The sequence below is a fragment of the Sander lucioperca genome, chromosome 18 (assembly GCF_008315115.2).
Source record: "Sander lucioperca isolate FBNREF2018 chromosome 18, SLUC_FBN_1.2, whole genome shotgun sequence".
NCBI classification, from domain to species: Eukaryota; Metazoa; Chordata; class Actinopteri; order Perciformes; family Percidae; genus Sander; species Sander lucioperca.
In genome coordinates, this window is record NC_050190.1 from 22,727,006 (window position 1) to 22,754,983 (window position 27,978).

The 27,978-nt window shown below is 40.7% G+C and overlaps 1 protein-coding gene across 4 annotated transcripts in view; it reads left to right on the forward strand.

Annotated features, from left to right (window-relative positions):
* fndc3ba (fibronectin type III domain containing 3Ba) overlaps positions 1–27,978 on the forward strand; it is a 112,542-nt gene extending 84,564 nt beyond the window's left edge. For 3 of the 4 annotated variants that reach the window (XM_031310038.2, XM_035994821.1, XM_035994822.1), the window contains exons 18-27: positions 1,687–1,805; positions 2,068–2,173; positions 2,861–3,033; positions 3,729–3,842; positions 4,235–4,384; positions 6,150–6,430; positions 11,672–11,896; positions 19,119–19,285; positions 21,006–21,133; positions 23,300–23,611. In XM_031310038.2, the coding sequence (XP_031165898.1) occupies positions 1,687–1,805; positions 2,068–2,173; positions 2,861–3,033; positions 3,729–3,842; positions 4,235–4,384; positions 6,150–6,430; positions 11,672–11,896; positions 19,119–19,285; positions 21,006–21,133; positions 23,300–23,611 (1,775 nt within the window). Of the gene's footprint in view, positions 1–1,686; positions 1,806–2,067; positions 2,174–2,860; positions 3,034–3,728; positions 3,843–4,234; positions 4,385–6,149; positions 6,431–11,671; positions 11,897–19,118; positions 19,286–21,005; positions 21,134–23,299 lie in introns of all 4 variants that reach the window. The other variant, XM_031310037.2, reaches the window with a different exon arrangement.

Genomic DNA, 27,978 nt, shown 5'->3' on the forward strand with positions numbered 1-27,978 from the left:
TCAAGCAGAACATAAACTTGAATATGAGAGCTAATCTCACTTTTACCAGAGTCAGGCTGTGTCAGACTTTCCTGGTGCTTTACTTAAATATTGATTGATGATGATGATTTTTTTAACCAGTTTTGTTAATTGGGGGTTTTATTTACTCAAGCATAATATACATTTTTGTTTATGAAATTGTCAGAAATAACAGGAAAATGCATAGATTTCTGTCAAATAGGGTAGCAGAGTATTTGCCTTTCCTGTACACAGACTGATCATGCTTGCTGTCGTGCGTAGTCCGTCCGTCCGTCCCCCCCGCCCCAAAGCCCATGCTGAGTCAGGAAAAACCCTGTATTGTCTCCATCTCCTCCTTTTTTCTGTGTCCTTTTCACCTTCTTACCTCTCACTAAGTTGCACCAGCGGTGAACTCTCAGGATGGTCCTGACTCATCTCATTGTGGTTGCTGCAATTCATTACAGCATTACGTGTGTTTTGTGTGGGTAGCTTCACTGCTCTGAAACAGTTGTTTGGGTAAACTATAAGCAGTCACTGAACACTGTCTTTTTTATGTGCAGCGTTTAAGAGTTCACTTGAACACCACTTTTAGCTGTAGTCAGAGCCAAGCCAAGGGAGCCTCAAAAGCAAGAAACACACACAAACTGACAGAGGCCAGTGAAAGGTTGATGATAATTGATTGTATTTGCATTCTGACTCTTAATATGGTGCATAAATAAGTGCTCTTTTTCTCTGTGTATTTTTTTAACACCCACTCTCTTTCTCTCTCAATTTTTTTCAATTTCAATTTCAGTTTGCTTTATTGGCATGACAAATAAAATACATCTGTGTTGCCAAAGCATAAGGACAAACACACACATATAAACAGCAACAAGTCCCCCTCTGTACCTTCTGAAGCTATGAATCTAATAACAGCATGGTTTATGGGTTACTTCTTTATGGGCTCAATAATAGTTTAGAGAACAGCGCCAAGTTCATCCTAATCAATGTGTGTGTGTGTGTGTGTGTGTGTGTGTGTGTGTGTGTGTGTGTGTGTGTGTGTGTGTGTGTATTTTTGCGTGTTCATGTATGTAATACTATGATAGATGAGGCTGGCTGGTTGAACTCTCTGTGACTCTTTATGTCCTGTACCAGTATGAACCAGTGCAGGTTCACCTACTGTAACATTGTTAATTCTTCATAGCTTGACATACATTTGTTTAATGAGAACACTGGAAATAGTCAGACACTTACACAATGATAAGGTATATATAAAAAAAAAGTTTTTCAAGCCTCGCCAAAGCATTTTTGAAACATGAAGAAGTAAGTAGCTGTAGTCAGAGTATGTAAATAACTCAGGTGTATGCAATACATAATCCCAATAAATGCTCCTTCTGCTGTAAAACTGCTTTCTGTGCTATGGTAAAAACAGGACCTATATTTTCAAAACACAAGTGCTGCTTTACATAATAATAATAATAAAAATAATAATAATAATAATACGTTTCACAGTACCACACAATCATCAACAGAACCAAAAAAACAACCCAAAGTGGTGTGCAGTTATTAGGTCAAGGGGATCTGTTTCCGGAAAAATATTTAGGTCGACTGCACTGTGGATGCGAAACAGCAGGAGATTCTGACATGCACTTATGCTCATGTATGCGATGGGTTGCTTAATTCAGTTGTTTTGTGTGTGCGTGTGTGCAGCGAGCCAGTGGGAGGTAGCGTACAGTGGTCCAGCAACAGAATGTGTGTGTGAGCGCCTCACACCTGGGATCTTCTACCGCCTACGTGTGTGTAGCATCACCACGGGAGGACACAGCCCGGTAAGACACAAACACACACACACACTCTCGCATGCAAAACTTCAGAGTGGTAACCTAGTAAATCTTTCATTTTTTACGAATGAGTTAGGAGTTTGGCAGCAGTGATGCATTAGTGTTGCGCATGTAGTAAAACGGGGGGAAATCTGCACATAGATTATCAACAATGTACCCAAGTATAATTAAGATTTTTGCCAGTAATTATTCAAACTGATCTATAACTGCAGTTCCTTCTCTTTTGTTGTGATTTCCTGTCCTCCTGAAGTGCGCTGTGAGTGTTCCGGTGCGTACACTAAGTGTCCCACCAGGGCCCTGCCAGTCGCCAAGGATTGTGGGTAAAGCCAAACACAAGGAAGTGCAGTTAGAATGGGGTAAGTGCACACATACACGTATACGTGTTTAGTTTTATTTACCAGAATGTATTTGAATAGTTTTATGAAAGGAGGCTAAAGCACCTTCTGGCTGCTTTATACATTTCCCTGGCCAACTCTAATGAAACCTTAGTCAACCATGTTTCGGCCTAATTGAGCCCTAATTGAGCCTATGAAATGCCTAACCTAGCCTCACATCTGACTTAACTCCCCTAATGTCTGCCCATTATTGCAGATTAGTACTGTTATCTGTTGGCAGGCAAAAGTCTCCCAGCCTGAAATGCTGAGGAAGTTCTTGTTTAACCAATTTAATCCAGCTGGCCTCAGCCCTAATGAGCTCAAATTCAGGCAGCGCTGCTGCAATTACTGACTCGAGTTGAAGGTCAGACATAATGTATTGGAGGGTTTTCCCCCTGTCTCCATCATTTATTACTTTCACCATACTGCAACCAGAGTGAAGCAACTGGTAGAAGAAAGAGGGGATTGAGACATGCACCTGGTGAACTGATCTGTAAACACATGACATCTGAAACTAAACATAATATTGAGCAAAGCTTTTAAAGTTTATGCATAAAAGACATCATATCATCATATATGTTGTGTCTTTCTATTTATTACACACGGTTTTAACTCTCTCTCTCTCTCTCTCTCTCTCTCTCCCCTCCCTCCCTCCCTCCCTCCCTGTAGAACCCCCTGTCTCCGAGGGAGTATGTGAGGAGTGTGTGTTCAGTCTGGAGATGAGTGAGGGGGACATCAAGCCAGCAGAGGTCTACCATGGGTCGGAGCTGCAATGCACTGTTGGTAGTCTGCTGCCTGGTGCCACATACAGCTTCCAACTGCGGGCTGCCAACGAGGCTGGGGTAAGAAATTCAGATGCACACGCAGCAGGAGTACGAATGAAAAAGAAAACCCATCAACTAGTAATTTGCCAGGCAAGATCATAAAAAACATTAAAAAAAACACTTCCCTGATGAAACAGGGAACTTGGAACAAGATTTTCAAAATGTATAAAAGTATTTTTTTTCAACTTTTTCCACTTTACAAGTATGCAATTCTGTATTTAATGGCTCTTAAGGCCATTAAGTCTACTCAGCACATCAAGTACATAAACTGCGGAACCTCTTAATATGACCCAAATATGAAAAAACTCCAACTCCATTTAAATTAAAATGTTTTTTTTTTATTGTAGCCAGGCTCACAGACACACATAAACACAGGTACAAAGGGCCAGTATCTATTAGGTCAGAGTGTCCCAGACAGACTAACCGCAGCCGAGTTTGGATGCATAAGTGTTCCACAGCGTACAGCTGCTTGGTTTGATCATCCACACACTCGAGAATGAACTAGTACTCAGACTGGCTAATCGAATGCTGGCACAAACACAGTACACGCTTAAAAAAATCATCGCACACATGCAGAGGACACACAAAAAGAAACAGCAGTCACATGTACACACATAAATTGGCAACCCAGTGTGATTTGTGCCGTCTCTTCCACTTGTGTTAGGTCAGACACATGTCTCATCGTGAGTGTGGTGTCTCCTTCTCTCTTTCAGTTCGGAGCGTACTCCGAGCCAACAGAGGTGACGACTGCAGCGGGCCCTCCTGGCCAGTGCGGGGCGCCACTCATCACTCTCACCAGTAACACCTGCGTAACGCTCAACTGGGAGGTGAGATAAAAACACAGATACGCTCTTGTACTAGAGAGAGAGAGAGAGAGAGAGAGAGAGAGAGAGAGAGAGAGAGAGAGATCAAAGAGGCTCAACCTTCCTTTTTCTGTTTCTACTGACCTAAAAAGCTGCTGCTTTAAGTGTATCTACCTCTTGTGTACAAGAGACCTAGGAGACTTGTTTTTAGCAATCCAACTCAGCCCAGATGATGTATCCAAATTAAAAGAAATTCTCTGGTGTTGTATCTAAAATTGAATCTAGTAGTATATCCCTCATTTCCCTTAAGCCTGCTTTAATGTGGCATTATATTTCCTGATTTATGGCAGCATGTTTTAATTCCAAGTTCCCATCGGTTTCCCTGAGCTGAGTGTGTGTCTGTCTGTGTGTTGCAGAGTCCTGAGGGTTCGGGTACTGATATCTCCGAGTATCGTTTGGAGTGGGCGAGGGAAGACGAACCCATGGAGCTCATCTACTGTGGAGCTGCCACACAGTGTGAACTGTCTGACCTGACACCAGCCACCGATTTCTGCTGCAGGCTACAGGTAACGCACACAAACATACACTCCAAACCTACCTATAGGTATTAAATCCACATGCACTTATTCACACCCACACACAAATGCAACTGCATTCCTGCGCAGGAAATAAGAAAGCACATAAACTATACAGAAACACATACACATGCACAAACATGCACATGAACACAAGCATGACAGAGACTCTGTCAGGACGCCAACACTTGCATACAAACGTCAGCCAAGGGAGCCACAAAAGCAAGAAACACACACAAACTGACAGAGGCCAGTGAAAGGTTGATGATAATTGATTCTATTTGCATTTTGACTCTTAATCTGGTGAATATATAAGTGCTATTTTTCTCTGTGTACTTTTTTAACATACACTCTCTCTCTCTCTCTCTCTATCGCTCTCTATCTCTCTCTCTCTCTCTCTCTCTCTCTCTCTCTCTCTCTCTCTCTCTCTCTCTCTCTCTCTCTCACTTCCCCCTCTGTACCTTCTGAAGCTATGAATCTAATAACAGCATGGTTTATGGGTTACTTCTTTATGGGCTCAATAATAGTTTAGAGAACAGCGCCAAGTTCATCCTAATGTCCTAATCAATGCGTTTGTGTGTGTACATGATTTGTCTTTGTGTATTTCTGTGTGTTCATGTATTCATACTATGATAGATGTGCCTCTTAAGGGGACTACAAGAACAAACCATGCAAGAGGCTGGCTGGTTGAACTCTCTGTGACTCCTTATGTCCTAGGTTCACCTACTGTAACATTGTTAATTCTTCATAGCTTGACAAACATTTGTTTAATGAGAACACTTGAAATAGCCAGACACTTACACAATGATAAGGTCAATAAAAAAAAAACGTTTTTCAAGCCTCGCCAAAGCATATTTGACACGTGAAGATAAATCAGAAATACTACTGAAATATAACTTTTTCTTCAAAGTATGCAGATAGTTTACTGCCACGATAGAGTAGTAAGTCATTACTTTGCTTTAAGCACACATTGTAGACTGCAAATCATGCCTTCTACTCCTTGATGTGCACTCACAATAATGTTGCTGTGCTGTTTTTGGAAAGTGGCTTCAGTTTAGTTTTATACAGAAAATGTGGTCCTCATGTTCTTAGAATTACCGTATATTACATTATATTATAATAAATCCATCGCTCCTCACAGACAGCTTGTTTTGTCTTGCTTTTTACTTTTAACAGCCTCAAAGTGCACATGCTTACAAATTATAAGAAAAATGCAGAGGACATTTTCAACATTTGTTAATTCTTTTTATTTTAGTTCAAGCTTTCAAAATCTAGCACATGTATTTTTAAAAAGCTGCTATATTTTGTCTGGGTTTTCTCCTCGCTGAGTTTGTCTGAGGCAATGCAGTAGACTATTACAACTCAAAAGCAATCAGAGGGCATTTGATAGAGGCTACTTGAGGTGAATATAAATGTGTCACACAACAGAAGGAATACACAAATGTTCTTTCACAACTAATTTGAATTCATCCCCTCTGCTGGTTTTCTCTTCTTGTTCCATTCTTCATGTCTGTTCCTCCCCTCTATTTTACATTGGCTTGCTCTGTGTCACTCTTTCTCCTGCCAATTTGTCACCTTTGTCTTCTTCTCTTTTCAACCTGCTTTTAACCTTCATCTATCTGTCTTAGTCTTTGTCTCTCCAATCATGCTTTTCTTGTCAACCCTTTCTTCACAACTTTTCCGCCCTCAAATCCCACTATCCCTTCCCTCATCTCCTTCATCTCTTACCCTCTCTGTGTTTTTGTGTCCAACTCAGGCAGTGAATCAGGCAGGTGCTGGTCCTTACAGCGAGCAGGTGAGTTTCCGGACCCCGGCAACAAATCCCGACCCAGTCTCCTCCCTCACCCTCCTGGACCTCCCGACCTCCTCAGAGTCAGGCCACTCCCCGTCTACCTGCCTCCTCCTGAGGTGGGACGAGCCGAACAGCAACGGGGCGGAGATTACCTCCTACGTCATCACCCTGGACGACCAATCCATCACTGTGGAATCAGGGACAAGTCACCTTGTCACAGGCCTGCAGCCAGACAGCGAATACAGGTACTGGCATAAATTAGTAGACAGCAGGGCTCAAGTGAGGAGCATTTAAACTGATGTTTTATTGGATATAAAGTGTGATTTATATTGTTGATGATCCCCAAATCATGGGTTGACATTTTGACTTTCATGAGCTACAAATAAAATCCAACTATACTACCTCAGACATTGATTGATGGTCAAATGTCCATTAACATCAGATGTCAGAGCATCTGAAACATAGTTCCTTCCTAAACCAGTATGAAATATTGAATAATAAACCCACATTAACAAGTAGTGTGCAGTCGGTTTCTAGAGCTGTTTTTGTTTAAAACAGCTGCCTGCAGTGTCTGAACAAAAACCGTAAAGTTGCTGGCTGTAGAACCAAAAACCTGATTTGAAAGCTGCTGAAACGCTCTTTAGTGATCAAGGGAAAGTGTGATGTGTAATTCTCTGTGGGTTCATCACTATGACCCTTTCACATTCTTAAAGTCCAACTGAAATATATAGCATTATTAAAGGCTTGGGGTTGGTAATGTTGAAAAGCTAGCAGGATTTGAAAGTAGCATCTCCTCAGGGCTTCGTCTAACCCCTCCCCCTGCCCTCGGGGCTCCGACCCACACACAGACGTGCACCAGCACCGCTGCGTCGCTGCTTCAGAGCAGAGCGGAGAAAAGACCGCAATTTTACTTGTAAGTCTCATTCACCAGTAAGCAAACGCCTAATATTATCATACTGAATGTTTAAATCAAACATAACTACTGTTAGCAATGCAGCGACGAAGCACTTTGAGCTCAGGCTCGTACACGGGAGGGGTAGAGTACGTACGTGCAGCGGGGCAAGATGGCATTTCATTGGTTCGTTCCAAGCGGATTGCGAGGCTGTGATTGGTGGGCGTTTTTTACAGGATTACAGCAGCTACAGTTGATGGATCTAAAGACCATTTTAAACAATATATAAAAAAGTGTTTATTGGAAAAAAGTTGCCTATCTTTGAATTCAATTAAAAAATCTTGTCCTGCACCTTGAACGAGCGACCAAACAAACATTCACCATTAAACAGCTTGTAAACAGGGTGAGCCAGTAAGAGCGTGCCCCCCATGTAGGCTGAGGCCTTTGCAGCGGCCCGGGTTTGAATCCGACCTGCAGCCCTTTGCTGCGTGTCATCCCCCCAAGAAAAAAAAAAAAAAACAGCTTGTAAACACACCTGCAAATAACACTTACACATGCTGATGTGGTTCCTACTCTTCATTAACACTAACTACGTGCTGTCTACCCATGAGTCATGACATGTAGGCTACAGTGCAAATTGGTTTGCTTTGTATCTTGTTCCCTACAGTGTAATACATGAATTTTAAAGCACAGGTACACAGGAGGTATCAGTTGTAGTACTAGAAGTACTAGCTAGCTATGTATACTAGCTAGGGATAGCCTGTATGATGTTTGCATGAGCAGTGATGTCAGACCTTTTTATACTCGAGCAACAGTAAACAACAAATTAGTAATCTGAATCACCAAATGCTGTTGTGCTTCTATAAGCGATTTTGTGATTACTGGAGTGAGTGAGTGAGTGTGTGTGTGTGTGTGCGTGTGTGCGCGTGTGTGCGTGTGCGCGCGCACGCATTTGATTGTGTAGTGAGTTCTTTGAATCAAGGGGGGAGGGAGTAAGCATGTGACATATGAAGAGGCACAGCGATCACACTCCATTGTTTTCATTTTGAGGTTGTTTTTGTCCCAATGTCACTCTGCTCTCTTGCGTAATGGCTGCCACTGAGGCAGAACACGGTGCATGTGTGCGCTTGTGTACGTGGGTGTGTGTGTGTGTGTGTGTGTGTGTGTGTGTGTGTGTGTGTTTTTTTTGTGTGTGACAATGACGGTAATTCTAGTTGTTATTTACAGCAGTGGGGCACTTCAAATAATATTATTCATATTGCATTAGCATGAATAGCTTTGGGAAGGACGGCAGTAAATGTTGTTTGCTCTGTCGGAGCGGGGCGGTGTCAAAAATGTCATTTACATTTTATATGTTTAAAAAAAGTCTTAATAGTACACCTAAACCACATTCACCACCTAAATAATGTATTTTCTAATTACATTTTGTGTTTTCATTGAACGCCTCAATAACCTTCAATCCCCAAAGATTGTGTGGAACGTCTTTAGTTTTAAAAAAAAATAAATTGGCCGCAGAGTTTGTTTTTCAGTAATGGCCTTTTTTTCAAATTCAAGGTTTCACAGCACTCCTTATGCATCTTCACTCAGTCCTGTCACAGTCCATTACTTATGTTAAAAGGTATTTAAGTCTGGAGAGACACCTTAAGAGGATAATTGCCACACAGTCACACATCACAAAATACAGATTCACTGAAGCTGCAGTGCTAAAAGTTCATTCTTGAACGGACAACAAAACCACAAAATGTAAATTTTAATTAAATGAGACGTTGCATGTTTGTCATTCAAATAAATGTATTTGCAGGAAGGTGCAGTTATGCACCTTGTTTCCCACTTGCGAAATAGATCTCAGCAGGAGACATGGTTACCCCAAGCGTTGTGGTTGTGCAGCGGTCACTGATGTGCTACGTTTTGTTCACGTTTTCCTTCAGTTTTCTTCATGTCACGATAAAACACAATGCCGCATCTATTGAACTGAACTTTGATATGTAAATCTCTACATAACTAAATGTAATCCCTCATCATCAAAAGCTAGGATCCTTCATCTCTCATCCTCTTCCTTCTTCTCTATCTGCCATCATCTTTTATCTATATGCTTAATTACCCTGCGGACGGATGCCCTTTATCATTGGTCCTCACACAGCTGCATGAATTATAATGAAAGGTTACAGTTGCAGAGAATCAGCAATTAAATGTCAGACGGTAGATGCTCACTAGCTGAGGGCCTCTGATATGGATGCTAATCAGCTGATTAGACATTGACAGAAAAAGGGTGTAAAAGGGAGGGGGATACCTGGAAGAAGAAAGGCAGCAGGGGAGTTTGAAAGAAATCAATTTCTGCAAGTGTTTTTTAACTAGCAGTAGATCTGTATGTCCTTGTGTGCGTGCACGTGTTTGTTAGTATTTTTTATTGGAGGTGCACCGGTTGATTGGCCACCGGTCAAAACCATCGTTGTCAGATGATCGGCCATGACCGGTGACCAGCCTATCAGTCTCATATTATCGGGGTTTTTTGTCGGTCAAATATACACACAATGATTGTTTTACACAGCAGCACAGACAGGAACATCACAGCCACACACACAACATGCACATTGCACACACAGAGGCAGCTGCGGTACACAGTACAGTCACACACACACACACACACACACACACACACACACACACACATCATGTCGTCCTTGTGGAACTTCTTAAGCGTTAGTGAAAAACACATAAAGCTCGCAATTTGTAACACCTGCAAGTCCAAAATAAGCTGTGGGGGAACCACCTTAAAAACATTTGGAACAACTACCTTAATCACACACTGACTGTTGTCACAGCAACATACAGTCCTGCCAACTTGGCAACTGTCTCGCTAGATTTAATGACTTTTCAGAACAGTTTAGCGATTTATTCAGACCATCAGGGAAAAAGCGAGAAATATATATATCATTTCATTCCCATGCATGCTGCTCAGTAATCACAGTGACCGACTTTTCTGCAAATAGCGCTGGGGCTCTCCCTCTCCTCTTGCGCTGTGCGCAGTCAGTAGGTGTGGTGCGGGCAGGAGGACACCATTTGCTGCTGGAGTGGGAGTTAATATATAGTACACACACACATTTACATTCTTGTAAATATATACTGATTTGTAAATAGTTTGGTATAACTTAATGCATAGTTTTAGATAGATAAAAAGTTGACCCTCTATAATAGGCCTACATACACCTGTTTTCTTTAGGTGAAGTAAAACGTGTGGGATATACTAAAAAAAATGTTCAATTGGATTTTATTCGTATTTTTACATTTGTTTGAGTAAGAGAAGGTTCTGTACCTGTTCCCCCAACCTACCCTCTCCCCAGTCCCACGCGTTCGCCTATAAATGTGCAACTGTACATTTATGTTATGTTATGTTATGTTATGTTCAGCAGTGCAAATGTACTGTTTGTGTGCTTATGTGCTGAGGTGTTTTTTCCTGTTCCCACACTGTTCTTATCTTTATGAGGATAGTCTGAGAGTTGCTTTTTTTTTCCCTCTCCTCATGTCATGCTGTATCTGTCCCTGCGAGAGTTAAGAGAGAGTTGTGATGGCGCCGCATATGGCGACTCGGTGTGTCTGTGCGTGTTGCTTTAATGTGACATGCACCTACAACACCAGGACAAATTCCTTGTGTGTGTAAACGTACTTGGCAATAAAGCTTTTTCTGATTCTGATTCTGTAAACTGGTGCCGTTTTGGAGAAAATGTTATTTGATAGTCAATATTTTATTATGAACACATAGATATAATTTAATTTTCCATTCAAGTGGGTAGTGACTCACTGTTCCTCAAAGTGTGGCAGGTGCTACGCTGCAGCTCTCTGTGTGCTCTCCCAACAGCATTGGCATTTTGTTTATGTTGGTTATTTGGTCAGATTCGAGATGTTGGTGTTCCAATTTGGGGAAATATTTAGTTCGGACTGGCTGGAGTTTTGTGCATTCTCTTAGGAAGAAAGTGCAGTTCTGTCTCAACTTGGTGTTTGTTGCACAGCTGTCAGAAGCACTCGTCTTTAGGGAGCCATGAATTTTTGTATCGGCACACTCGGAGTTTTCTTTTAAATCATATTGCACAGAACCAGCTGTAGTCTGAAAAGTTCTTTTCAAACAGTAAATCTTGTAAAACACTGTGCAGCAGTAATGTTTTTTAATGCATACTACTATACTATAAAAAAAGTGGGCCAACGAATCCAGACATATTTATGTCTCATCATGGAGAGTACATTTGTTTCTAATGGGAGGATAGTAATGGCCGAAGGGAACCAGGGTCAAAGCTAATACGCCAGATGAGCCTCTTCACTGAAAATTACTCCACCATTAGATAAATAGGTCTGCCAACACGCTAAGAACACACAAGGTTACGTAGTATGTAGTATATATACCCAGCATTTATGAACATGTTCTTTTGTCTTGTGCACTTGATCCCTGCACACAACAAATGTGTTGCTGTAACACCATTTTTAAAGGCATTTTCCCAAAAATATCAAGTAGTGTCTGATCGATACATGTAAAAACACATTTTATCGTAGGGATTTTCACCTGGCACGATCAAATTGTAATCTGCCTCTCCCTCTCTTGCAGTGTACACATCCAGGCGGTGAATGCTATCGGCTCTAGTCCCTTAAGTCCACACCTACTGGTGAGGACACGCCCCCTCCCTCCAGCCCCGCCCCCCCTTGAATGTTCAGCGGCTGGCCCTCAGAGCCTGAAGCTGAAGTGGGGCGAAAATGCCAGCAACACGCACACCCGTGCCCTGCTCACCGATGACATGGTCTACACACTACAGATGGAGGACAAGAACCACAGGTACGCACGCACGCACACACACACACACACACACACACACACACACACACACACACACACACACACACACACACACACACTAATCTATACCTCATGGTATATACTGAGAAGGAGTCCATCTTATTTTATTCCAGACCACATGTACAGGGTAAAGAAAAGATAAAGTCAAAACATACTTATTTACACATCACAATAAAAACTCATAATTAAAGATTACATTTAAGGAAGACAATAAGAACACATTTTGTTCACACTAAACAATCATTGTATTTGCATTGTAACATGCTTTGTTGTATGATTTGAAGTCATTCACAGCAGCTCCTATATACCCTACATCCATACTTTATAGTATACACTAAGCATATACTAACACTGGGCATACACAAACCACTGCATAGTGGATGATGAAGTGCCTTCTTTATGCTGCTTGCCCGACAGTGTGTGATACAATTTACAACATGGGTGAACAAGCCGTACTTCCATTAGCGCTGAGTGGTATGGTTGAAAGCAATATTCTTTACCAAAATGTAGGCCTAATTGAGCAGAAATGTTCATATGCTTCAGCCTTGCTGGACTTATAAGTACTCTGTTTTCCTCAAAAAGTGTAAAACTAATTAAACCCTACTCCTCCCACAGTTTTTGCTCAAATTACACCAATGTTGCTCCTCTGCATCTTCGGACTGTCCTCCACAAACGATCCAGCCAGATTGCTGAATTACCAAAAATTGAGCCCGCAGTGCATCACCATGTCTTACATTAAACTGTACTGCAAACAACTACTAATGGTTATGAAAATAAATGCCAACATTTTAATCTCATGGTAGAAGTAGTGTGGTAAATTTCTGAATTTTATCTCAACAACAGAATTTTTGGCAATATTTTGAATGCTGTCCTCATGTAGGCTATTGCAGTCAATGGGAATAGAGCATCTTTAAACATTAGTTTTGTCACTTACGGAGCGATCAATCTTTGTAAAAAGTTAATTACAGACATCTCTGTGTTGTTTAGATGAAGTACACACATTCTCCGAATTTTGTCTTGATAACTGGATATTTGACACTAGTTTGAAATCTGTTTACAAGCAACCCCGGTGATTGCCTCAGTCATAGTGTGAAGTGTGAAGCCATCTATGGTCACTCACTTTGGCAGTTATCTCAACAAGATCATGACTCGCTTGATGTCTGAGGTTGTGAGTTCAATCCCTGGTTAATGCAGAACAAACATGCCAATGCCTACTCAGGTTTTGTGTCTGTGGATTAGACACCTAGGTTTTAAGGTGCTTCTTCTTTATCAAAATGCTCGGCCCAACTCACATTTTTTTCTTGGGTTTGTAGACGGTTTTGATCATTAACACTATACACACTTCTGTAGAGAGAAGACAAGATTAGTAGCTATCATATATGGAGTCTCAGCTACGACCGGGGATTAAAACTGCGTGAGAAATTGCTCTCTAAACCTCTCAGCTACCCTGCGCACCACATTTCTCAGACTTTTTAACCCACAGCTAGTCAATACAGCAAATCAGGACCCAGAAGGTCAATACTACACACTAACACAAGATAGACAGAACATGATCAGCTTGAGAGAAGATGGCGGAGTTTGTGTGGATTAATGCCTAGTTAGAAGTGTGTGTGTGTGTGTGTGTGTGTGTGTGTGTGTGTGTGTGTGTGTGTGTGTGTGTGTGTGGAGTAACCAGATGTACCAGCGAGTTGTCACGTTGAGGGCATCTGGAGCCAGCGGGGATACAGCCTCTAACAATCAACCCTCTATTTAACTGACTGGTCAGACAGGTGTGACAAAGAGAGAAACAGGGAGACGGAGAATTAGAAGACTGCGGAGGGAAAGGGGCAAAACATGATTGCTGACAGGGAGTGAAACACATAATTGGAAGGAGGGCAGAGTTTTTTATACATCCAAACAGAAATAGCAAAGAGTGGGAATAAAAAAAGGATGAACAAAGAAAATGACTAAACTGAAAAGCCGTGAAGAGGCACTTTTATCTGCCCACCTGTCAGATTGTCTCACTCCCTGTCTCCCTCTGTCGAGCCCTCTACCATTCTGGTTGGCCGGCCATCAGTGTTTGAATTAAGGCTTGGCTGGCATCAAGTTGGCACCCAGGTACCTTGGCACCGCTGGAATGCTCCAGAGTGCAGCAGGCAACAGATGGGGACCTGCAATCTGTTAACCTCTCCGACACACACACACAAACACAAACAGAGAGGCATGCACATAGGCACAAACACACTCCCTGCCAGCCAAATTAAAACAGATTTCACAGTTTAGAGAGTTTTATTTACCCTTTTCTAATTGGCACAGTGATTAGTATGGCAGTATGCTTATCAATGCGCGTGTGTGTGTGTGTGTGTGTGTGTGTGTGTGTGTGTGTGTGTGTGTGTGTGTGTGTGTGTGTGTGTGTGTTGCATATATCTGTATGCACCATATTTGAATCAGATGGTATTTTTTTTAGAATCATCCTCGCATTGGCTGTAAATTGAAACATTTGCTTTTCCGATTTTCCCATTCTTTCCTCGGATTATATGAATTTTCGAGCATGTTATTTTTAATAAGCCTACACATACACAGGTTAAAACAGACTAGCTGCATTTATTCACAATCAGTCCACTTTTCAATACCACTCCTTTTCTTTATCCTCGTGGAAACAACAACAACATGTTATCCATCCAGTTGTCAGAATCATTCCTTTTTGCATTCATCAAATTTCATTCTGAACTTTAAAATGTTTTCTGTGTTCTAGATCAAATGTACGACACTGAAAACAATAGGAATTCAATGACAAAAGCCACTCACAGGGTTTGTTTTTGTTCCGAGGCTTTTTGTTTGGTCCAAGAATAGTCTTTATCATTAGTCCCACCAGTTATACTGTACTTCTTCTTCCAGTCTACATGTCCCTCCCTGCACTCTGATAGTAGACTTTTAGGAGTGGTTGATTTAAGTAGGTGCGAAATTAAAGCTCACTGTCCTTTTCAGCGGGGATGATATTTGTTCCACATTTCTGTACGCTCCTCACAAAATAAAACATGGAACATTTTGAGTAGGCCGCTAGTAACTAGCCAGTTACTCCATGGCATGATCTCTCTTCCTATCAAGGAAGTGTTTGCTATTCCTTAATTTTTTTCTCTACCAGAATAGGCAAATTAATTAAAACAATAGCGGTAAAATGAAATACATTATTATTCAATTTTGCAAAAGTTAATAAATTAAAATTTTAATGGGGTTAGAAATAGTTTAGGTATCATATTATGAAACTATTTGATTACTATTATTTTTTTCAGTTCATATTCAATATTCCCAGATTTCATACTCGTGTATGCTGTTTATGGTTACGTAACATATGAGTTGCTTTTTAATACAGTTTTAAAATGCAAACTGTTATTATATTGATTTTAAATATTTAGTTGTAAAAGCATGGATTTTATATATTCAAGGATAGCAATGGCAGGGAATGAGGCAAGAAGACTTTGGATTTTTAGCATTTGGTTAGACAACAGTTCCAGATTTATTCAGACAGAACTGCAGATCATTTGGTTGGTATGAAAGATACAGAAAATAATAATAGCATCTCCACACAGCCCAAATACACAAATTTCACTCTCTCCTCTTCATCACCATCATTTCCTCCATGACCATGTCCATAAACTCAATTCACTCTGATTGAACTTAATTGCCTTTGCTAAAGATTAAATCACTTGAAGCTACTGGTGATTGTGACGCGGAGTTTAAGAGTATTAGCGGCTGCATAAGTGTGTGTGTGTGTGTGTGTGTGTGTGTGTGTGTGTGTGTGTGTGTGTGTGTGTGTGTGTGTGTGAATGGATTGAGCTGGTATAATGGGCTCCTCTTCCCCCTTTGCGCTCTCATCAAACTCATATTTGAATGAATTAGCTGAAAGTTTTATCACTGATGAAATCGCCATGACAACCAGATGCTTCATCGCTAATCATAATGTATTGAGGGAGTTTGGAAGGGCATTTTTAAAAGAGTATATTAAATAAGTATATTGAATCTTGAAATTGCTTTGTAAACAAACATATTGAATAGCCAGCTGCAATTTAATAATAGGATTTTAGATTTTGCCAATACATTCCATCAGTGTCATTTTATAGCCAAATGGCATTACTGTCTATTTATGTTTTGACATTGGCTGTACCCTGTCTCTTGCTGTATCTCTCTCTTCGTCTCTGGACGGTCTTCTTCATATTTATTCATCTAATTTTATTGTTAGAAAGGTGACTTCACTTCTGGAGGACCTCTGGAGAATATTGCGCCCCTCTTTCATACATTTTATCCCTCCCACCTTATCTTTTACCCTCTGTGTTTTTCTCCCATCCACCCTGCCACCTGTTTGAGGGTGTGTAAGATAATAAACAAAGCAGTTTTTTCAGGTTCACAATATTGAATCCCATTTCTTTACTTTCCTCCCTTTCCTGCAGCTTGTTTTTTTCAACTCTAATCTCCCCGTATGCAGACTTGTTGCTCGTGTTCTGTCCTCCCTCGCGCATGGCTTTTTTTATATTCACTTTTTGTCCTCACGACATTGGTGCCCTTTAAAAGCTGAATTTGTTTGATTTTCAAATTCCTTCTAGCAGGGGTATTGGGATGATGTATGGCACCATGGCAACACAGGCAGCATAGTGCAAAGAAGGCTTAGACCTTCTGACAATGTATTTTTAAGGTGAATGCAGGTGGAAGACCAGGCACGAGGGGCAAAGCTTGAGTAAGGCTGCTGTCGTATGAATTACCCGTCCATATGTCCATTGCTGTCTGTCCAGTGTCACCCTTTCGTCCATCTTCTGTCCACTTTCCTGTCCTTCAGCCTTTCTTAAGTTCAGTTCTTCCATCTTTTCCATCCATATCTACCCATGTCAGTCCACCCATTTGCTTATTCATCCCTCAATGTTCCTCATTTCCTCTTATCACTTAATCCTTGTATCTGGTCATTTTTTTGTACACCCATCTGTTTTTCCACGCAGCCAGCCAGCAAACAATTCAGCCACTTTAAAAACAAGCTGTTTCTCCTTCTCTGCCTTTAATGCTAGCCTTATCAATAAGTAGCCATGCATGATACATCCATATCAGGCAACAATTGCTTAAAAGTTTACTATTATAGAAACTGAACAACAACAAATGTATACAATTCCTGTGCAAATGCGATGATGATTGATTTCATTATTAAGGACAATTGCACACATTTATTTTGGTTATAATATGCAATTTCTGTAACTAATTAATCTTAAGTGGATAAAGTTATTAGTTAGCTTTCTGTGCATTGCTACAAGTGTCGTTCTTCTTTTAATAGTTGCACAAAAGAAATGTATACAGGAACTCTTTCAAGGCTCCACTTGCTTTTGAAAAGAAAGATGTTTGACAATGTTATGCCAAAGTAAATGTTAGCTTTTCTGTGTGAGATGAATGATTGCAGGCTCCTGGAAACGGTGTTGTGTTTAAAAATGGCCGGTACAATCAAAGCAGTGTTTTGAGATGTGTGCATCTGAAACAACACAAGCATCACAGTTACACCACAAAAGGCACATTAAATAAATAGAATTCTTGTCTCATGATATCAGTACAAAATTCCAACATTGGCATTTGTGTGAGTAAGGACAGAAAAAATGGATGGCAACCATCCGAACAATAACACATCCTTGTCTGCTTCTAACCTCCTATCCTCCGCTGCTCCTTCTTGTGGTTAATTGGTCAGCTGTTTGGCTCTGGACCGAGAATGCAGTAATCTCATTGTGTGTGTGTGTGTGTGTGTGTGTGTGTGTGTGTGTGTGTGTGTAATGCTCTGCTCAGTGTTCATTGTTTTAATGATGGAGATTTCTGATAATGGAAAAGTTGATATTTATAAAACATTAATATATGCCATGTGCTTGTTAAGAGTCAACAGAGAGTAAACAAAGGGAGAGACTCGGATACAGGTAGCTTTTACAATGCAACCGCTGAACTAATTCCACCAGCGCTGGGTGTCTGTGAGGCACTGAGGCAAAGGATTAACAACGTTGTATATCAGCCAGAGAAACACATCACTTCTCCATAGTGCAGCTACATAAAGAGCTCATCTAGAGTTATAGCCTACTACTAGACCATGACCTCTCTCGTACCTTCTCTCTCTTTCTCCTCTTTCCTCTAACAGCAGATCCTCCATCATCGTCGCCGCTCTTGTAATTACCAGTCACCTCGCTTTATTTTCTCCTCTCCTTCATATCCTCTTCTGACTTTCTTCCTCCATCACTGCCTCCTATCTTCTCACTTGCCCCGTCGCCTTTGTCTTTCTCCCTCTATTCCCTCTCTCCCATAACCCTTCCTCGCTCAGACTTTTTACCTTAGTGTGCTGAAAAGTTGATAACGGAGATAAATAACCCTCTTTTTCAGCTCAAATCCCCATTTCTGCCCGCTTGGCCCCTTCACTCACTTAACATCTCTCCTTCAGTCCTTCAATATGTCCATCTAGCCAGCCAGAAACTTGTTTGGTGCTCATTTCTATTACATTTGTGACTATGGCCTGTCAGTATTCGTCCTGTGTGTGCATAAATCACTGCTATCTTTGTCAAGATGCATTCTCCTCTCTTCCCACTCGCATCCCTGTTTCTTTTCAAGGTCTCAACTACTTATTTCTCAAGACAACCCCCCTTCATGGTACCATATGCCAAACCTATATTGACGCAGTTTAAGGTGACTGAACCCTTTAGTGATCAAACATAGACCAATATTTAGAAGTAACAACAAAACTGTGATTTATTTATCAACTGTATGGTTAGCCCAGCAGTGTCATGCACCCATAACTGTTAATTAGCACAGTTAACTGGTAATGTCTGCTGTGACGAGTCATTGAAAGTCCCGGAAAAATTGCATTAAATTCAATCCTAAACGTCAGTCTCCAAAACTGGAGTTTGGTGATGCAGTAAACCAAGTGTCGATGCCTCATCCTTCACTGCTCGCTATCCAAGTTTTTTTTTTAAACTTTCTTTATCACCCCATCGCTCCTTTCCTCTAATCTATTCATGGAACAATGACTCCTTTCTCTCTCCTTCACCTCACTCTTCACCTTCTCCCTTATCTTTGACTCACTTTACCTTTTTGCTAGGTTCGTCACACAGTCTCTCTCTTCGTCTCTCCTTCATCCCTTATCCTGATGTACAGATTTCCCCTTTGGATTTGTGATTCATTGTCTCTTTTCTTCCTCTTCTTTATATCCTCTGTCCAGGTTTGTGACGATCTACCGTGGTCCCAGCCACACCTACAAGGTCCAGCGATTGACTGAGTCCAGTAGCTACAGCTTCAGAATACAGGCCATCAGCGATGCTGGGGAGGGTCCTTTCTCTGACACACACACCTTCTGCACCACCAAGTCTGTACCCCCTGCCCTGAAAGGTAAGCTGACCCAGGCAAAGTGTGTGTTTTGTTGCATGACTGATGTCACTGCCGCACTACAGGATCCACCTGTTTGTAAATCCAGCGCTAAGTTTGTGTGTAAAATTCCTTTCTTTGTTCCTACAAGCTAGTTTCAAACAATACAAAAATAATAATAAATGGCTTAGCTAGTGCCGACTTGAGCAATATGTTAATTGATTGCTAGGAAACATCTGTTGTGCCGTCCAATCAAAAGACTGAACTATATAGACAGGAAGTTACAATAACATCACAAGCTGTTTCATAACATTTTTCGGGGGGCATACAATATATTAAGCTTAACTGCTAATCTTTTGTAAATGTAGGTACTATTTTGTTTTGCTTATAAGTGCATACATGGACAAAGAGTTTGTATTAATGCAGTTTGGAATGAGAGGGAAATATCAGATTATGCTAACCTATCTTATTTGGTCATTCAGTGTGACATTAGCATAACGTTTAGTAATTTGAGATATGTTATGTGTTATTTTTGTGAAATTTCATTTAAAATCTTGAGGTCAGATATGTCGACCATATTATATATTTTTACCTCTTTATACACCGAAGGGGACATATATTAGCAAGCTAACATTAGCTCAGTTAGTCACACCTGGCAGTTACTTGGTGTAAAAATTGAGTAGCAACTAATCGCTACATAAGAACAGCCCCATTTTGATTAAGTAATGCATAAATCTTCAGTTATGTTATAACTAGGCTAAGTTTGAACTTTTACGAGTGACACTGAAGGGCCCCAAAGAGGTGATACACTTACAGGTAAAGAAAAGGCAGTACATTTGTTTCTGTTTGGCTGGTAGAGATGACATGTTTACCGTTGCCTTGCTTGATTATTGCCTCCAGTATGTGGTCTTTGCTGTAAACTGAGAAGCGGTGGCTTATTATACCTACAATAATCACAGTCAAGAGTATCCTCTCAGGTGATATAACCGAAACGTATTATGGGTATGACTGTGAGGCTGTGAATGTGCAGCACAGCATTGACATACAATATCTATAAATAGGCAAATAGTAGCCTCAGGGGTCCAAATAGCTTCTATATAACTGTTAGCAGTGCATGTGCACTGACTGAAAGGTTCTCTCCACATCAGCTGTCTATCAGAAAAACAAGAGCAGGACGATTTGAGACAATTCAATGAAAATGTCCCCGGTTAGAGTTTAGTAAATTGTATGCTGTATTTTGCGCAGCAATTAATGCAGTCAGAATTGGATTATTGTTGTTGTTTCCAGTTTAAAATGACATTATCATCCAAGGATATTATTGCCTTGTCAGACAGTCATCACCACTAAAAAAAATGAATTATTGCACAGGAATAATCTATTCTCTTTGTTGTGGCGTCCAGGATGATATGCAGTCTCTACAGGTTTGTCTCAACAGCTATTAACATGAATGCAGCAATCATTGCTGATATGAAACATTAGATTCTAGGAGGGAAATAGATGTTAGTATTTACTAATGAATAGCTGGTTAGACATAAGTGCTATACGGCCTTTCGGATGCATTCTTGCAAAAATAAAAGGGTGTATTGATTTCAGGAGAGAATACACCTCGTCTATTTCCGTGCTTCTGTTTTTTGAGAGAGGTTGAATTAATTTTTAGTGGGCCCAAATGTACAAAGTCCAAATATTGTATTACTCTTCTAACTATGAAAACATTGAAATCATGTTTCACAATTTTTTCCAACAGCTCCCAGAGTGCACCAGCTGGAGGGGAACGTGTGTGAGATCACATGGGAGACGATCGCACCAATGAGAGGAGATCCTGTGAGCTACGTGCTTCAGGTGCTGGTGGGACGCGAGTCAGAATACAAACAGGTTCGTCTCACACACACACAAACAAACACACGGGTCAGTGGAGGATAGTGTTAAGTGCTCCTGTGTATAGTCCAGAGCCTCGCTTCAATTATTTGGTTCATTCATAAAGTTTTGGAAGTGTGTACGACTACTGGGAGGATATTTTTTAATCTCCCCGAGGAGTGGGAAAATTCAGTTTGCATTGATGGGAAAGGCATTACAGAGCACTCAACCACCCATACACCTTGACACAAATTTGCATATTAAAGAATGACACACACACTCCCTCGCTCACACACACTATGTCTTCCCCGCACTGATGAATAGAGCCTTCTGAAATTGAAGGTAATCTGCAGTGAAAACAGTATTTATTGAATGGTGTTGAAGGCTTTTAATGAGAATAACATCACAGAAACAATGAAAAAAACGATTTTAGCTGCACTTGGAAATATGGGATGGGGTGGCTGGCAGTTGGAGCGATGAGCAAAACCAGTAGACTGCAGACAAAAAGACATTTATCTTCAGGGACGTTTTACTCTACGTAATTGAATTACTGAACGGTTGGAGGGAAGAACTGCTGAAACTCACCAGCGGACAAAACCGCAGCTGTGTGTATATTTGTGATGTTTATTTGCTCATTTCATTATGTGCACACACATCAGCTGTCAATACAAATCTCTGATGCTGCTTTTCAGACGTTTGTATGCTTCCTTCTGTGTGATTGTCCTTTTGTTTCGTTTGCACGGAACAAACATTTTTTGTAGAAAAACAATTATAGAACACAATAGGAATATTTTTGTAAACAGTATAACAATCATACAAGACTTATACAGTTATTTTCCAGTAAATGGAGAACATTGAGTGAGTGCATGCATACACTACTGTTTGATTCGACAATTTCCTTCATGAATAAGAGAAAGCGGAAATTGTGAAGGCTAAGACTAAAAATCAATGCACCATTTGTGAAAAACACACACATTCACGCACACTTACGGGCCACCTGCTGCCTGAGAAAATGTGTTGGCTCCTCTCACATGTAGGAAGAAACATTTCTTGATCAGCCTCTAGTCAAGTCAGTTTTGTTTATATAACCCAATATATCACAAATCGCAAATTTTCCTTAAGGGCCTTTACAATCTAAACAGGAAACGACACCCTCTATCCTTAGACCCTCAAATCGGATTACGAAAAACACCTTTTAAACCCTAGCAGCAAACCCTTTTAATGGGGACGAACAATGGAAGAAACCTCAGGAAGAGCATCACCTATATTCTTTAGGTGAAAGTAGGCTGACTTTATAATTGCCTTAATGTGGCTTTTGAAATTCAGGTCTGAGTCCATGACTACACCAAGATTTCTGGCTTTTCAGTGTTTCAGTTAAAAACATAAAATCAAGGTTGTGCTTAATAATAAAATCATTGATTAAAAAAGATGTTCCTCCCAAAGACCTGATGTTTAATAAGGCTAGTGTTAGTGCGTTAAAAGAATGATCTGCCTCATTTTTTGGGACAGACTGTGGCTGACGAGGAATTTGCAGTTGAGTGCTTCTTGTTACCTAGCGGTTTCACCATACTTTTTCTATTACCTATCACAACATAAATTGAGGAAAGAGTCATGAATGCCACTAGGCATGCAGCCTTGACCCGTCCCATATCAATTAAAGCTTGCTGCATTTTGTACGCAAGCGTCCTTATCAGGCTGGTGAGACAGAGTTAGCTGCCGTTGTTGAGGGGCAGAGGTGTCTGGTGGACGCCGGGGGGCGAATGATGGGAGAAAAATGTGGTTCCAGCATTAACCAGCTCTTTCATCTAGTGAGTGAACTCAATCTCAATCTCCCCACTGCAGTATGGCCATAATACCCTTCCAGATGTGTATTCTCATAATTTGACTTGAACAGGTTCCCTTTGGCAACTGCTCAGAGCTTCACAGCAGCACACTATGAAAGCAAGCAATCATATACCACTGTGACCCAAGCGGGCATGCTGGTCTACTCTCTATTCCAAGAAAACACCAACCAACTCATTTCACTCACGAGCACACCTTCAGTTAAAACAACTAGCATTGAGTTTCGTTGAATAAATCTCTTTCGATGGCACAGTCTCATGCTCATCAATGAGAAAACAAAACAAACAATATATGTTTTTACAACCTGGCTGTTAAACTATCTATCTTTCTCTCCCCTCACAGGTTTTTAAGGGAGAGGAAGGTGTGTTCCAAATCTCTGGTCTCCAGGGCAACACAGACTATCGTTTCCGTGTGGGCGCCTGCCGGCGTTGCCAGGATACGTGCCAGGAACTGTGCGGACCACTGAGCCCCTCTTCCTTGTTTACGCTGCGTCGCCAGGAGACGGCATCATCGGGAGAGCTGTGCGCCGTGGAGACGGGCAAAGGGGTGGGCCTGATCTCCAGCGACGAGCGCTTTGCGGCCCTTATCGTGTGCGTGTTCGCGGGCTTCTCCATCCTCATCGCCTGCTTGCTGCAGTACTTCTTTATGAAGTGAGGGAATTTTAACTAGGATAGAAAGAGAAAGCAAAATCACAGAGAAACTAAAAAAGAAAAAGAAAAAAAAAACATCTATGAAAGAACCGAATGAAATCCAAACAAACACTTGAGATGTACTTCAAAGGTTATGTATGTTTTTTTTTAGTCAAAGTATTGATTCTGGCTTTTTTCACCTTGTTCCTGTTGTCTTCTGCCTTCACTCAGTTTGGTCTCATTTCTCTCTACGTCTTCGTATCATTGTCTGTCTCAATTGTTAAGGAGTTCTGTCGAGGGAAGCCTTGTCTTAGCTGTACCTCGGTTGGGAAAGAAAACTGATAATCAAGCCTTAAAATAGCTGTGAGCAAAGCAGTTGCTCCTAAGACTGACTTGCATGTTTTTATTTTGTATCTTTTTAAAACATATTTGATTAGAGAACGTGTATATTTCCTGACGGTCATTGCCTTACTTTTTGTTTTGTTTTTCAATGTGTAATTTGCTTTTTTTTTTTTGCTACAGTCTTTATTCATTTCAGCCATATTCCAATGTAGGCCTACAAAGCTTTAGCTGTTCATACCTTATTATTCGGTTTGTTACTACTCTACAGACTGTCAGTCAATTCATGCAATCTGCACCTGCTCTCACACACACAGACTGACAAGAAGACACAGTGCACATACACTTGTGCAGACTTGCGTACACATACATGCACACACGTACAATTAAAGTCATGCGGTGACAGTGAGAAACGCACATTTCCTCCTAAGAAGTCAATCGCATATCTGCTCAGCTTTTAACATTCAATCACTCACTCATTCAGCTACCAAAGTGATGCAATCCATGTGTGGTGTAAGATGCTGCTATCCTGTGATTTTATTATATCTAAGAAAGAATGGAAAACCAGTAATCTAATATATATACACACAATATATATATATATATATATATATATAAAAATATATATTATAACAAATATCTATGATGCTATAAAAGTGATGTAATATAAGTGATGGCAATGTAAGGTCTGAAGTACAGTGTGAAAGGGGAGGAGTCGACTCTAGGTGCTCACAAACAGCAGCTCTGAGGAGCCCTTAAACACTGGTCTTGGACCAGAAGATAAACCCTCGTAGGTATTCGAATGTTGGGCATAAACTGGCTCTAGCATTTAGGAAGCCGGGCTGAAATTGTGATTGGCTGCAACTTAACAGAAAAGGGCTGGGCTGAGCATTTGATTGGCCCCTCGGTCAGTCCTTCCATATTTTACCATCTCATGTACCATTGCTCCAGCCTATTTATCTGTAGCTTTAGTAGCGATATGCCCGTTAGACCCAGAGGTGCTAACAGCCTGTCAGCTAGCAACGCTTCTCAGAGCTGTGTGTGTAAACCAGGAAAGCCATTAGGATATAGCTTAAGCTTTACCCCCCCATCCCCCTAAAATGTTAACAGCCGCCAGCCAGAGCAGTGCTAAAGCTGTAGTTTGTCCTTCCAGCTAGTCTGTGAATCGATACATTTGAAGACTCCTATTTTCTCCTCCCCTACTCATAATTATCTGTAATTACTTTTTGCTCTGGCTGCTCTTCTCTTGCTTTCGATCCATCCCATCTTTCTGTCCATACGCTACTCTCTCTCTCTCTCTCTCTCTCTCTCTCTCTCTCTCTCTTTTAAAAGGTGCTTTATTGACATGTAATCAGAGCAGTAGCAAGTCTGTGGTCTCTCCTCAGACGGACATGTTCTCTGGGGACTTGAACTAATGTTCACTAACCAAACAAGCCTTTGACAGAACACAACTCAACAGAACAGGGCATTCTGACACACGTAACACCTCCTGACCTCCCGTCTGACTCCTGAACCCCTTAATTCCAACCCAAAAAACCAAGCCAAGGTACAGCCCAATAGATACCCTTATGATCCAAAGAAGCCACCCTGATCTGCTCGATCAATGTGTGAAATGTCTACTTTTGTCAGGTAGGGTGCAGGGGAAGAAGGATTGGGTGGGAAGGGGGGTATGGAAGAGTTTCGGGGTAGTAGTTTTTAGCCCCGCCGCTCAGCTCTGATTGGCAGCCTGTAACGTACCTCAGGGATAAGGCCTTACAGAGGGGAGATCTAAACCTGTCATCCCCATTGCTGTCATTATTGTCATTATATTAGCCTCTTCTCCTCTGTTTCTCTTTGTCTTCCTCCCTCTTTTATCTTCTCTTTCATTTTTTGATGCTGTATCTTGTCCTCTGTCAATGCTGTGCCTTGCTCCTGTATGTGTCAGTAAGCAAAGTGGTTTACTAGCTCAAAATACCTTTGCCAAAGTTGATGGGAAAGTTAATGTAGAGTTCTTTTCTAGGTTTTATTTATACTATATATTTGCATACAGTACTTTACATGCCAATTACAGTGCAATCTTCATTTATTTATTGTTTAAAGATCAAGAGACAAGTGTAGTTATATACTAATTTTTTTCCTTGTAGCATGTTAAATTTTTTTAATGGATGTATGTTAGATTGTATGATTAAGGCCAGCATTCCTTATCTCAGTAACCCTTTAAGTATTTCTCTTAGAGCTGTTGGGAACCTGTAGCTCATCAGTCCATGCATTGCAGTTATCATTGCCGTTTCAAACATGTAACCAAATGCCTATGTATTTTGTTTTTTCATCTCCTGCTGCGGCCGTGCACAGCCGAGCAGTTCTTGTAATGCTTAGAGAGACATGTAGCAAAGCAAGGCCTTAGGTTCAGTTCAAGTCATCTGTATTGGGATAAATGTCGCTGCCTTTGGCTTTTTTTCTGATTAGTGTTATAATGAAGCTTCTGATATATTTTTACTGTTTTATTGCCAAAGTGCAGCCTTCTCGTGTCCACTAGATGTTGCGTTTGCAGTCGTCTAAAGGGTTCTGTGATGTTCTTCGACACAGCATTACGATTATTATTATTGTTATTATTATTCTCTCAAAAGGAAAAAAAAAACATTAACTTGATCTGTGATTATGCTTCTTTTCATATTATCTTTTATTGTTTTGTTTTGTAAAGCAAAATGTGCCATTTTGAAATGTGTAGCCCCTTTCGGAGGAGAGTTTTTAACATAACCTGATTTCACACTGAAAGGTAAAAAAAGTAAAAAGGCAAAAACAATCATATGGTGATTTCAGGCAGATGATGACAATAATAATATTGACGATTCCTTGTTCAGGCTAGTGCTAGTATAGCAGTAGTTAGTATTTTGTATCCAGCATTTTGCTAAGAGATGATATACAGAGATATCTATAGAGCTATAGAATGAGATGGTAATACATTATGACTAACAGAGTTGAAGCACTTTTTTTATGCCGAGCATTAGTCTTGATGAGGTTAATATGAGCGAGAAGAGACACGAGGTCCATCGCTCTGTTCCAAACACTACTGCCAACGCCGTCTGTTACATTCATTGGCATTATTCTGTCGTTGGCGTCACTGTGACATTGGCATTACTGGAGCAAGGTTCTGTGCTTCTCAGATGGCACCCTGCTGCCTGCAGATACGGCAACAAAGGAAGTACAGTTCATAGGGAGTACAGCTCCTTTCTCAGACGTGCCCATGGCGTGTCTACCTAGCCTGTTGCATTGTAGTCGACAGGTGATATGTGAGGTATCCTGTCCTTAAACCCCTGATGTTATGTTGCCCACCCACAGCCCCCTTATTCCCCTTTTCAAGCCTTAATGCCCCAATGGGTGAGCAGAGGATTTTGGCCGAGCTCAGGCCAGTCATGTTAGTGTTGTATAGTCCGAGGTTAACACAGTGTTAACTAAAAGGTTGTGTGTTTGTGGGCAGGGTACTCCCTTTATGTGCTTTGTTGTTTCGTTATTTTCCAATGCTGGTGATTTTATAGACACCCCGCCCCTTCCCACCCACCCTGCAGGTCCTGCACATTTGGTGGGTATATGTCAAGAATAAGAGACTTTTTTTTTTTTTTTTTTGCCCAGCAACCCCACGTCTGTGCCTTCTGATCAGTTCATTTCTTTAATTTGAGTTGTTTTTTTTTATTTTACATTTTGTACGTTTTACAGTAAGTAGAGAATTTTGACTGAGAATTTGCCGATTTGACAAACGTACAGAGACTCACAGGTATTTAACTATTTTTTAAGCAAGGCAAAAAAAGAAACATGTTTTTACCTCACGATTTCAAAACAAAACATTCCAATGTTGTCATGGTCAACGAATTGAAAAACAAAAAAAAGAAATTCATGCATTTCTTCTTGTATTGTAAATGTTAGACAATTTCATATGCATTATATAAAAGAAACTGCCATATCAATTTTAATGTATAGATTTTTGCAAATACTACCCTATGTATGTAAGACGTAACTGTATCGGTAGCGTATATATAATATATTTATGCCCAATAAATGTTTTGATTTTTTTTCTGA